Genomic DNA, 13,523 nt, shown 5'->3' on the forward strand with positions numbered 1-13,523 from the left:
GCAATGATTGTAAAGAAGCAAAACATTGCCAGAACCTTGAGTAAAGAATTTCTCTTTAGTGGCCAGACTTGTGCCCGGAAAGATAAGCAATGCTCAAAGGAGAATGATAGCAGTGACTCAGTCATCGGTCGTCTGATCTGAACAGGCGGGTCAAGTCTATCCACTGTACTTACACATGCATCACCATACATTCCAGAGTAATTGCTGTTGCACGCATATATCCCAGAATATGTGACGTTATTCACGTCACTATCTATGGACGCGTTTTTTTCACTATAGTAATTGCTTTGTGCAAGTTTATGTCCTTGTAACTGAATTTTCGCAACAAAATTCAGTTACGAGAACATAAGCTTGCACCAAGCAATTACTTGTTCACAGGAATACTAATCCAGTGAAAATTGGTCAATGGGAAATTGTAATACAATGTACACATGACAACACACAATAAGAATGTAGCTAAACCACAACCTTATGTGCTGTTCTGGTGTAGACTGAACCGTTGCGACAGGCGGAACACCAGTTGCCAGACATGTCGACGTGGCCTGGCTGTTCAAAAAAGATGGAAATCCACCGTTCCCACTTTCTAGCATCCCCATGCATACAATAGCACCAGATTGGTTTACCTCCATGTGTAGAGTGCATGCTAGTTGCATCCTGTTTGTGCATAGTCTGTTCTATGTACTTATTATTCCTTTATGCACAGAGCGACCCGCCGTTTGGAGTAGTGGCTTTGACTCTGCACTGCTAAGTCCGAGGGCACGGGATCAAATCCCGACCATGCGGCCCCATTCTGATGAGCGCAAAATGCAAAAACGGTCATGTACCGTGCATTGGGTGCACGTTAAAGAACTCCAGGTGGTCAAAACTAATCCGGAGTCCCCCACTACAGCATGCCTGATAATTGTATCATGGTTCTGGCAGAAAAAACCCCAGAATTTAATTTTAAATTATGCATATAGCTTAGCGTTCATTTGCTAACCTTATGGCTAGCAGGCTACAGCAGGAATGCAAGAAGCATGAGCAATTGTTTTTAAAGCAATTCACAGCATTTCAAGGTAGCAAAAGTGCAATAATTCTGCATTGAACTCTGCTTCTGCGGGCAACAGTGTTCCTTGCACAGTGTCGGGAAGTAGTAGTACTAGTATAGTTGTGTTAAGGACAAGGAGGAGGCAGGAAATGAAGGGCCACGAGCATCGTAAGTGCCTTACTTTCGAGTGGACACCTGAACTGTCCTGGTGCCAAGTTACGATATGTGTGACAATTAGATGAGCATTTTTCTCGCATGTGACATGGCGTTGGCCCAAATAGATGGCGGTGCGCCTGAGCTGAGTGGGCGACCTATGGACGAACGGCCAGACGCAGCAGCAGACGAATTCCGGCAGCAGGTGGCCACAATGCGGACCCTGGGGGGCACCGACTGGCTGCGATTGTTCAACCGCATGAGCCAGCAGCAACAGATGGCACAGCAGGTGAGCAAATTTATTTATTTATAAATGTTATGTAATCAGTGATTCCACTCCTGCGCCAAAGTGCGCCAAATGGGATTTACTGCGCTATCCTGATACAATCGACGAAAATTGCTCCTAACTGCGCCAAACAGTCTCGGATTTGATGGCGTCTATCGCCGACAATTGCACCACCGGGGAATTAAAACATGCAACGCGATGATAGGGCTAGCCTTAGTTGCGAATAGGAGACGAAACAGCACTAGCGCGTGTGTCCCGATTAAGCAACAGCGCCACGCACGGCGCCGACACGGCGTCTGCCTTGCAAGGCGGTGCAACGGCAAAGTGCGGTTTCTGCTGAGGCTCGTGGCTTCAAGGTCAATTGGCGATTCATCGGGAGACGTTATCTACTCCGAAAACGCAGCTAGTCCAGTAGAACCATGCAGATATGTTTTTCACGAAACTGTAAAAAAAAGTAAGAGCCGGGAAACGCAAGAGCCGAGAAACAGGAAAGATTGAGAAATGTGAGTAGTTTTTAACTGCGCACAATATTATTTTAATTCTTACATGTGAAAAAAAAAAGTTGTAGTTTCGCCCGAAAGCCGAAGCATCGATTGCGATTGCAAATTAGTAGGCAGCTATACAAAGTAAGTAGCATAGTAGTTTTATCGTACGTCCGTATAAACTTGTAAACATTTGCTTAATAACTATATTAACAAGCATGGTGTCAGCGCGCACAGACAAGCACGAACACATCACACTCGATGAGCGTGGACACACGCTGTCAAACGCTGGTGTGAGGATGCGCCGCCGCAGCAGCGAACGAAGTGACCTTCCTGCTGGTGTCTATTGATTCCACGCAAACTGAAGCGCCGAGAACACACAGCACGCACAAAGCTACGATCCGCCGACGCACCTACACTGCCTGGAATCTGCCCCCAACGCAGATCGCCTTCAAGATACGGCCCGCGCGACCGCGCGCCGCCGCGCAGTACGCAGTTGATGCCAGAGTACAACGCCGCCCGCTCTCCCTCCCTCCCCCTCACTCGCTCGCGGGTGCCTCGAGCGGGACGGAAGAAGGCGAGCTTCCTCCCTGCTTTTCTTTCATGCGCGCGCGAGATTTCGCCGCGATCGTCGGCTCCCCTCGCATGCTTGCAGTCGCATATACAGCACACGGCGCGCGGTGACGGCGTTATCGCCCTTGAACTTTAGACGGAACATTCATGCGCCAAAACCAATTTTAGGGCCCCAACGCGTCATAGACACCATCTTTAGATAGCAAATACGGATCTCAAAGACGATGCTTTTGCTGGCGGAAACCGAAAACACGTCATAGGGGGGGGGGGTGTCGCCCCCGGCACTTTGGGCAGCCAATCCCATCGTCAAGCCCCCAAGCCAAGCGACATGAAGTCAAAATGGCCGCTCGGGCCGGCGCGGGGTGGCAGTTTGCAACGCATGATGCGGGAATGGTCCCACATTTGCGACGCAACAGTGGTGCTACCAATGCATTGGGTACTATGGGAACTTAACAGCCGGGAAGACGCAGCGCCCGGGAACGTAACAGCGGGGTTCTACTGTAGCTTGTTTGAAGTGCAGCATGACATGTGATTATAATAACTGCATGCCGCCAATATGTCCATAATTTCTGTTTATGGATATACGGAATGACATCTGGGAAAACTAGCAATATATGACACAATATCAATTTGTGTGTGTATGTGTGTGTGTCGCATGTAACTCGTTTTTTTGGAATACTTCAGGATGTGAAAAATCAGCTGCTCCAAGCTGCTCCCAAATGCCAAATTGCCTGCTCCAAAGTGCTCCAAAATGAAATTTCTGATGCTCCAAAAATTGCTCCAAATCAGAAGTCCGCAGTAGCATCACTGTGTAATGCGTGTGGGCCCTTAGGTGAAGATGATCTAGAGAGCATGATTCTGTGCGCTGACTATGAGAGGCCTACACCGTGACTCTCCTCACTGTGCTGCCATTGCTTGTCTGTGCCTGAAAACAAGTTAGAGCAGAAACAATAACCAATTGTTCCCTTCACATCGGTTTTTGTGCCTTAAACACTGAGACTAGTGGACCTGATGAGCACAGTGACGTACCTCTTCAAGTACGTGAAGCGTTGGGGGACTTGACTTTCCTGACTATGCAAGTGTCTACAGTTTCACCGTGGTCTGCGATGCTGTCACAGATGACATCGGTTATGTACCGTATTTATTCGATTGTAACGCGAGTTTTTTTTTTTTTTTTTTCAAGGTTTTTGCTACTTGAAATCGATCCTCGCATTACAGTCACATACCGAAATTCAAGTTGTCTAAAAAGTGCAATGATGCACCCAATTCTAATCAACGAGTAAAATGTGTGAGTAAAAGCGCGCGAGGGATGCACGCTTTCACGGAGAGCGAACGCACGGCGGAGAGCAAACGCGGCGTCTTCTGTCGTGCGAAAGAGCGTGGGGGGATGGGAGAGGGGAAGCGGAGGTGACGTTTAGCTGTGGCACCAAATGCATATCTTGTGACCGGGTGCAAGGGGAATTGACGACTCAATCTCCCACACGAAAGGAGGAAAGCCAGAAGCCAGCGCGGGAGGGAGGGGGCGCGGCATCTACTCTGCCACCAAACGCGTACTTGTACTTTGCGTGGCTGCGGGCTGTCGCGCGCACCATATCTTGAAAGTGATCTCCACACGGCTCTTGCCTTTGTACGCGCTGTGCTTTCGCCACTTAGTTTCCATTGAAGCGATAGACCGCATGAACCTTCACTCGCTGCTGCTCCCGCGCTTGCTCATGCCAGCATTTTCATAGCGGTTGTCTGCCGTCATCAAGTGTGATCTCTTGATGTTTGCATGTGCGAACTGACACTGTGCTTGTTAATTCAATTAGTAAGCAAATGTGTCCAAGTTTATGCAGACAATAAAACTATTATCCTTACTCCGTATAGCTTTCTACTAATTTACTATCGCAATTGATGCGTTGCTTTCGGGTGAAACTGCAACGTTTTCATGCATCCGGTGGTCTCGCATTACTTTAGCGGTTTTCTTCTTAGTTTTTTTTTTTTCTTTTTTTTTGCTGGATGCAACAAGAAGTCACCCCTCACATTACTTTCCCAGTCTTACTTTTTCTTGATGGACGCAATGAAAAGTCACCCCTTGAGTTACAATCGTCACATTACAATCAAGTAAATATGGTAGGGGAGGATGACAATGACAATGACGCAGATGGACAGAGGAAGCACCAATGCGGCCTTTGTTATTGCAGGTGATGGAATGATTGAATCACGCATGGCTGTTGTTCCTTATTGAAGAGAATCAGGCAATGCTTTCAGACTCATTCGAGCTCTTGAATATAAGCCTAAAGTGATCGCGTTCTGTAAAAAAAAATGTAGAAAATGATCACGGATTTCTTTCGTAGGTAGAAGGTGATGGTTCCAGAGGTTCGTCTGCTGCTTTAATCATGAAATATAGCTTTCTGTGTGTCACTTTCGTTAGTTCAAATTTCGTTTAATTCGAATTCGGTGAGCGTCCCCATGAAATTCGAATTAAGTCTTTTACTGTCGTTTCTTCTCATAGACTACTGGGAGCTTTTGACGAACTAATGGGCTATGGTGAAGTGAGAAAACAGCATGATGCATTAACCTCTGCACTTGCGAGTCAATGGCCTCACGAGTGAGCTTTCTTGCTTTGAGCTCGATGGCTTCAGCATGTATAGGCAATGACTGGCTTCAAGATATGACAAAGTCTGCCATGTCTTTCTTCATTGCTAGGTAACGCAATCAATGAAATGCTTCACGAGTAGGTGCTGCTTAAAGATCTAATCTCGGGGCTTCCTCCAGCTTCAAATTATCGACTCATTCAATTTGAGGGAATTTCACATGATGAGGTTATCACAGCGAGCTCCCTCTGTTGCTGATGACGAGTTAACTCATCATGAACTTTCTTCAAATTTTGCACATGTGTATATGCGCAGTTTGATTTAATTGACAGAAAAATAATACACAATAACTTTCACAGTTCCTTTTTTTTCTTTTCACGAAGACCAGTAAAAATGCAATGGGCATTCCTGGTACCCTATTTTTGGGAAAAAATGGCCTCAAAATATGCAGGTCCAAAAGGAATTCCGCACTTTTGGAAATTTTTTCTGAAATTGTCATGGCAGTTTTAAGGGGTTAATTTCCTCTGTCTTCGGTCAATAGGAATGCCTGTTGTTTGAGTGAAGCAGCATACTGAGACCTCATTTGCATTGCGGTGGTCTGCATCATGCATGAAACAGACACAAAAGCATTTGAAGCACGATGAAGGCCCTATTGTGATCGTGACTCGCAACTGTTTGTGAGCCCAACCAAGCCACAATGCATTGCTGACAGATACATAATCAGTAGAGACCGGATTTTAGGCAAATGCCTTCTTTATTCCTTGCGCTCCTATCGACCCATTTTGATATATGAGCATGAATTAGAGGTTAAGAAGGGCTTTTATGGTGTTTTTATAGTGCCTATAAATGCCTATTTTGGCGTTTGTGCCTAAATGCCTATAAATGCCTATAAATGCCTATTTTCAATATCGGCGCCTATATGAACACTATTAAGCCTCAAGTTTCGCTTTCGAATGCATTTATAGACCGTTATTAATGTTGCCGGGCAACGTTGACTGTTCGGAACTTTATGGGGTTCAACCTAGTCATCTATTTCAACAACGTTGATTTCAACCAACTCTCGAAAAACAACCGCTAGCAGCAGTGAAATGGGACGCGCCGCGATTGGCGAATGCGAAACCGCGGAGAGCCGTCAGGGGAAAGGAGAGTGAAGAGCAAAAGAAGGAAGAAAACTGTGATGCGCATGAGGCATTTGTTTTGTTTGTAATTTACTTTTTAAGGTGTTCACCGCCGTCGAGCATTCCTTCTCAGCGTACAAGATCATTCTCAGTGACAAAAGGCACAATTTTGAACCCAAAAATCTGGACATGGTGGTAGTTTGATATTGTTTCCACAATCTTCACAGTGATTCCTAAACTACTTTCCGCGTGGTCTCCAAACAGATTTCTTCAAACATGTGCACTTCAAATGGGTGGAGGTGTATTTGGCAGTGTTGGGACGTTTTGCCTGTACAATTCCGATAATGTCATTGTATATGAGAAAATTGCCAGAGTTGTACCTAATAGTCCTCATGTAAGAACATGTTAATTTCTTAATAAATTGTCTCTCTTGCATTTATTATTTGTCTGTTTTTGTTGTGTCTTAATTTAATTACGTCAGGCAGACATAAAGTAGCGCTTTTTTTAATCGGTATTCCCAGCTTTCAAGTATTCTTTTTCATGCTTGTTTCACTTTATGCAACGCTCGAGTACAGTGGCCATTGAACATAAATATGAGCAGTATGCTTGTTCAATTACGCCAAATGATAGTCTAGCAGTTTTATGTGACAATTGCACGGCTATGTTCAACTGTTGGCGCCTTTGTGCCATCATAAACAATAACATTTCTTGTTTTCCTGTCGTAGATACAGGTCGCGCACATATTCGTTTAAAGTTATTTGCATTTATGTAAAAATTTGTTGTGCCTATATTTACGACGTTGGAGGCCTAAAACGTTGCTTTGCCTGCCTATTTTTGGCGCCTAAAACGCGCTTTTTTTAATGCCTAAAGATCCGGCCTCTAATAATCAGCTTCTCCGCACTTGATCATCCTGATGACCAGCCCTGTCAGTGCCAGGAGCCACCAGTCTGTACATGCAGCAAAGTGTTTAGACCTACCATATGATTCACCAGAAAGGTGCAGTATAGTTGCCTGGGTAACATGGCTATATACCAATACGGATAGAGGTATTCTGTGAATGGTTAAGGCCTACAACCGAATTAGAACTATGACAAAAGCGAAGCCACTTTTACGTTTATGACAATGCAGCAGAAGACAAACAAGAAGAATGTGCAACTGAGCTGTCAGGCATTATATAAAGGAAATCTGGTTTATTGATTGTTATTCAGTTAAGTTTTTTAAAAAAAGGAAGTGTCGAATCATTTGGCCATCCTGACTAAGTCAAGTTTGGACATGGAACTTTTATTCAAAAGTTGGGACTGTCCTGCTAAATTTGGGACAGTTGGCAATCCCAACTGTGGCAGAGGTGCCTGCAGCATGTATGCGCATGGACTGCATCAGTGGGCTATAGAACTTTTACATGCACAGGCATTTGTGGGATGTGTAGAGGGGCTCGATCCGTAGACGTAGCAATTCTGGTGGTGCCTGGTGGTTGAGCTCACTGCATTTTGACGCATGAAAACAAACAAACAGAAGTGTTACTTTGTCACGAACCTAAATATAATGCAAGGTGTGTTCTTAAGCCTGTAGTAGCTCGTGTTATGCTTGTACCTTTACGAAATACAAGTGGTGTCACGTGATTCTCTCATGCAGCCGAACCCTGTAGAGCCAGCACAGTCCTTGCCAGCAGCACCGAGTTACTCAGACTGTGAGAAGCCAATTGGTGAACTCGCTCTTCCAGACTGGCTTCTACGGACCGGTCTTCAGCAGCCAAGCTTCCAGGACCAGTTGCAGGCTCAGGCCAAGGGCCTTGCTCCAGAATGGGTTGCCTGGTGCACGCGGATTGAGGCACCAACTGTGGCAACAAGTGTGGTCTGCATTGTGGCCAACTGCACCGGTTTGAATCTACTCGAGCTGGAGCAAGTGCAAGGTAGCAGTGGAGCAGTGGTGCCGCAGTTTGGACAGTGCATAACCATCGCACCCTCTCGGATGGAGCGTCTTCTGAGGGGCCCGCACCGGAGCTACATCGAGCTGAGGACAGAGTTACAGTCTAGGACTAGCGGTACACTCCTGCTGCCTGCTACAGCCGAGGACGCGGATTACCTGACGCGCCAATTTGCTGCCACGTTTGGCCTGGAGTGCCAAGACAAGTTTGCGCCGCCGCACATTGAGCGTGTGGCTGCAGGTTCGACGTCTGCTGCCGATGTGCGGTTCTGCGGACGCATGCTCTCGAATGGTGCTGACATGGGAATGGTACATTATGTGCTCGTGGCACGCAAAGAGATAGTGGTAGTGGTCGAGAACGTGTTTAGCACGGTGAAGCCGTTTCGAGTGGAGCAGACGTGGAATGTCACTCTGCCCGTGGTGGATGTGCAGCTTCCCGAGCACTGGCCAGCCTCCGTGGCCTCCATAGACGAGTTCAGAAAGTGTGGTTTTGGTGTGAGGATCAGCTTTGAAGGAGGACAGCAGTTTGAGGCGCGGTTCCAAGTGAGAGATTCGCGCAGCCAGTTCCTTGAGTCTTTTTTGGCTGCCAGGAACTCTTGACAGCGATCGACGAACACTTTGTGTTCTCAGACTTGCACCTCGCAACTTCCACATGCCGCATCTTCTCCGTCACAATCGGTGCAGGTAGCTGGAACTAAAACGCGTTCCAGTTTGTGCCTTGTGCATGACTTGTGGAAATGTGACTAGAACTGAAAATATATTACCACTGGCTCCTACACTTGCTGTGTGCCTTTGACAAGCCATCCAGCAGAATGTTGGTGTTTTCATGAGAGGCTTCTGTGATTAAGCGGTGTGAGCTTTGAGGAACAAAAACCCAGCGGTTTTTTAATTTTCATGTGTGTTCACGTACTTTGCATTTAAAAAAATCTCAACCATCCTGTAGCAACATCTGTATGTAGTATTTTCATTGCGATTGTGTGCATTTGCACTTGTATTCATGTATGTGTTAGTCACAAGAAGCTACAGGTGGAGTTTGCAGATTTTTAAAGAGCATGTTGTTGAGAGCTTGTACTCGAATTGAAGTATTGCTACGAGCCGTGGGTGGGCGTAGAACTTATGCTAGAATTTAGCGCAACAGTGCATGTGGTGGAGGCCAAAGGTGAGCACAGCTGACTGATGCTAGTCCTATCTCAGCTACTGAAGCAATGATGTTTGTGAGTGTTTGGTTTTGCCTGGTTTCAAAGTAAAAGCACGTGTTAAGGGACGAGGTAAAGCATTGGGTTAGTGCGCAGAGCTGTGCCGTGTCTTTTTGTCTGGTCTTCTGTGTTTGTGGTCAGTTGAAAGCCAAGTTTTCTGAACTAATATTGTCTGAAGTCAGTGGCAAAACTTAAAGCCATGGCAACTTAAATGGTACCACGTACAGAATCAGTGTGTTGCAAGTGGTGAAGCAGTCTATGTGTGAAAAGTGCAAATACGTGTGTGAAGTGCAAGTCTGTAATAAGTGTGTGTTGCGAGAACTTTTTTTTTCTCCCCATATTCTACCCGCCTGTTCCCCTTGGTTTTGCACTCTAGCCGTTGTGCCTTCACCCCTCATAAAGTTCACGTCTTCAGCGGAACACAACAGCCAAGACTGAGGAACAACAGTGCACGTAGGCCCTATGACTTGTTCAAGGTGCTTGCCTTATTTGGTGTGGTTACAATACTGTTTGAGTGGCCAAGTCGTGAATTGACCTAACTGAAGATGTGTTTGTTTCATACGATGGGGGGGGGGGAACAAACGAAATGCGTAGCAACTCTGAATGACACTGCCAAAGTTGCCCGAGTGTTGGTGTGATAAAGCGGCATTTTAAGCACCTGTGAAGTGTGTGTGCATGCTGGGATCCCTTTCCTTTTCTTGACGACCTGAGCAGAAGGGTTTGCCTTGCACATTGGCTGGGACGTTTTGTGTACGTGTAGTGTTTAGGTCAATGAGACATTGCATTGCAGGTGACAAGGGTAGTGAATGAGTCCAACAGAGCTGTTTACTACCTGCACTACTGGTGGTGCGAAATTTTGACAAAATTATATTCATTTATTCTGTGCTCTGAAAAAGATCCAAGTATGCTATTGCAGACGTGTACACCTACTGTTGGCATGTCTTAAAAATAAAGGTGTTCGAATGCCAACATTTTTTAATCGAATACGAATATTCGAAAAAAAGTCTTTGAATATCAAATTGGAGCACTGTTCATTTTCCCTTTTTTTTTTTTTAAAGTAGAATATAAAGATGGCATGGAGTCCCTTTCACATATTTACTAGGCTTGTAAGAATAATAAATATTTTCCAATGGTCGGTAGAGTATTATGCTAATTGTTGTTCGCTTTGGTTCAAATTTCAGTACTCTGAATTGCTGAATTAATTAGAAACAAGTGAATATTAATTTTGAAATGTACAATCGACAGTTTCGCTCTCGGTAGGCAAATCTCGTTGAAGTTAACATGGCTCACGAGCAAGACAAGCTAAAGGCCAAATTTGTTTATGGTTGCCAACCTATTTTTGGACCTGCTTGGTTATTTGAATATTCCTGCAGCATTATACCAGCTGCACTGGCTTAGTGGCTGTGGCATTTCACTGCGTGGTCGCAGGTTCGACTCCCGGTCATGGTGGCCACATTTTGGTGGGGGCGAAATGCAAGCACGTTCATATACGTACTTATATTTAAGTGCACCATAGGTGGTCAAAATTAATGCAGCACAGCAGCATGCCTCTTGGTTTTGGCACATAAAACTCCTCGATTTAATTTTGTTTTCTTTTTTGGCCACATTTTTATTGAACTAATCTATAACTGCAACTGAAGTTTCTGAAGTCCAGCAATGGCTGCTTCCCCACGGCTGCTTTTAAATCCCAATTCTTCTTGCATCTCTCTGCTTGCTATGTCTATTTCAAGCCAAAGGACATAGCACATCATCCGGAGGTTGCTTCGAGCAGCGAGAAATCCTTGTTTATAGCTGGGGAAGACATATGAAAGTGGTGCGACTGGGGCTGCTTGTTTGTTGGTTTCCTTACCCACGCTGTTTTGGAACACAAAACGCTGAACAGGACACAGGTTGGAGTGCAAACTAGTTTTTATATCAGACGTGTTAGCATTGAATTAATTTATACGAATAGGTATGAGACAAAATAACCCACTCCCAAACGTCACGCACACACATCGCAATCAAACAAATGCGTGGCACCAAAAAAGGAAAGCAATGTGCCTGAATGATATTTGGGGGTGGGTTACACTGTCGTACAGTTCCTGTTGAAAGAAATAAAACACTAACGTTTGCGATATAAAACAGTTGTTAGTTCACACTCGTGACTGTGTCGTGTTCTGCGTTTTGTGTTACAAAACAGCACAGTAAGAAAACCAGAATGCATACAGAAGGGCGATGGATGGATTTGCAAATGGGTGGGTGGGTTTTACAGGCATCCCCTCTGAAATGAAGAGGTGGCATTGTTTTAAAATTGGTGACTCATGTCAACAAACCATGCAGTCTTAATGAAATGCATTTCCCTGACTAGTGACGTCTTTTCACTGTGCGCTCTCCTTGCTTCTACGCCACCAATACACCAGCCATCTTTTACTACTATTCACTGCGAGATTCATTCCTTAGTCCTCCAATAAGAATTTTTGAAGCCGGTGGCCTTAAATAGGCTAACTGCATCATTTACTGCTGGGTGGATGCTGCAGTATGCTAACAACGCATGCTGTAAGGTCCCTCTGCGTATAATAGCCATTGGCAAATTTGGGCCGCTATCATGTGCGTGTTTGAAAAGCCAACGTTTGAAAAGCCGCGATATAGGCACGGCCTAGGACGATCGCGTGAGACGAAACAGAACGTCGGCTTTTTGAACGCGTACGAGATAGCGGCCCAGATCTCCACACTTAGGCCAGACCTGGCCCTTGCACCATTGAACCACATACCTCATATCACATCCGGATCTGACTTTGAACAGTAGTACACTACCCTTTGAGTTGCAGTAAATCTTTTCTGTTTAGGTTTGGCTCTTCGTTGTTTGATATATATACAGGGTGATCATATTTAAGTTTTAAAGAATTTTTAAAAATCGGCTGTTGCAGATAACATCATTTTAGTCCTAGAGCTGCATTATTCAGAGAAGGCGGACATTTCTAGCATGAAAAATGAGACATATTCACCTTATTAATAATTCACTAATTAACTTCCTAGTTAATTACATTGTGGCACATATTGCAATTTACGAATTGTAGCCGGTGAGTTTGCAGGGGGTATCCAATTGGAATGAATTTCCAGAATAACAGTTTGTAGATCACCGTCATCATCAGCCTATGTCCTCTGCAGGACGAAGGCCTTTCCCTGTGATCTCCAATTACCCCTGTCTTGCGCTAGCTGATTCCAACTTGCGTCTGCAAATTTCCCTGCAAACTTCATCACCCCACCTAGATTTCTGCAGTCTCCGACTGCGCTTCTCTTCCCCTGGCACTCATTCTGTAACTCTAATCATCCGCCGGTTATCTATCGTATGCGTGACATGGCTCAATTTCTTTCTCTTAATGTCAGCTAGAATATCGGCTAGCCCCGTTTGCTCTCTGATCCACACCGCTCTCTTCCTCTCTCTTAACGTTACATCTTAACATTTTTCGGCTAACCTCCAAGTTTGTGCCTCATATGTTAGCACCGGCAGAATGCAATGATTGTACACTTTTCTTTTGAATGACAATGGCAAGCGTCCAGGCAGGATTTTTAATTTCTATATATAGGTACCTAAAATTTTTAGCCGCCCATTTATTGTTCTTCATATTTCTGGATCGTGTTTGAAGCGGATTCTGCTCCGAGCTTCACATATTTCGAATGATGCCTAGCCCATGTTTCTCTGCGCTACCTTGTTTGGTGTTTTCTGTGCACCCCTAAAGTTAGTAATCCAACAGCCCTTCAATTAATCCTTAGTCCAGATTGCACTTTATATTTTAATCACTGCACAGAGTTTCCATATGTAATTCTGGGAACCACAACTCCTTTCCATATGCCTCGTACTACCTAATATTTGTGGTGGCTCCTTAACACTCCGTTTCTTTGGGACTGCATTTCTCATTCATTTCACTTTGAGTACTTGTGCATGGATTATTCTGTTATTATTTCCCTCTTCAATCCTTGCTCCTGAGCGATTGCATTCTTCAACCCTCTGCATTTTGTTTCCTTTATTTTGACTGGCTCATCAGTTTTATCATTAAACACTGTGATGCCCGGTTTATTTCGACTGAACCTTAAACTTGGTCTTTACTCCTCTCCATAGATGTCCACCATAAGGCGAATGTCTTTCAACTATCGGCAAACAATGTAATTTGTGTACATCAAATTGTAAGATGTTCCTCCATTACCAGAC

General features: G+C 44.9%; 1 protein-coding gene across 1 annotated transcript in view; it reads left to right on the forward strand.

Moving 5' to 3' along the window:
• Positions 1-9,999, forward strand: part of LOC119465141 (nischarin-like) — a 72,063-nt gene extending 62,064 nt beyond the window's left edge. The window contains 2 exon segments of the mRNA XM_037725940.2: positions 1,309-1,469; positions 7,848-9,999. Coding sequence (XP_037581868.1) covers positions 1,309-1,469; positions 7,848-8,738 — 1,052 coding nt within the window. The 3' untranslated portion in view covers positions 8,739-9,999.
• The last annotated feature ends 3,524 nt before the right edge of the window (positions 10,000-13,523 follow it).

The sequence above is a fragment of the Dermacentor silvarum genome, chromosome 9, assembly GCF_013339745.2.
Source record: "Dermacentor silvarum isolate Dsil-2018 chromosome 9, BIME_Dsil_1.4, whole genome shotgun sequence".
Taxonomy (NCBI): Eukaryota; Metazoa; Arthropoda; class Arachnida; order Ixodida; family Ixodidae; genus Dermacentor; species Dermacentor silvarum.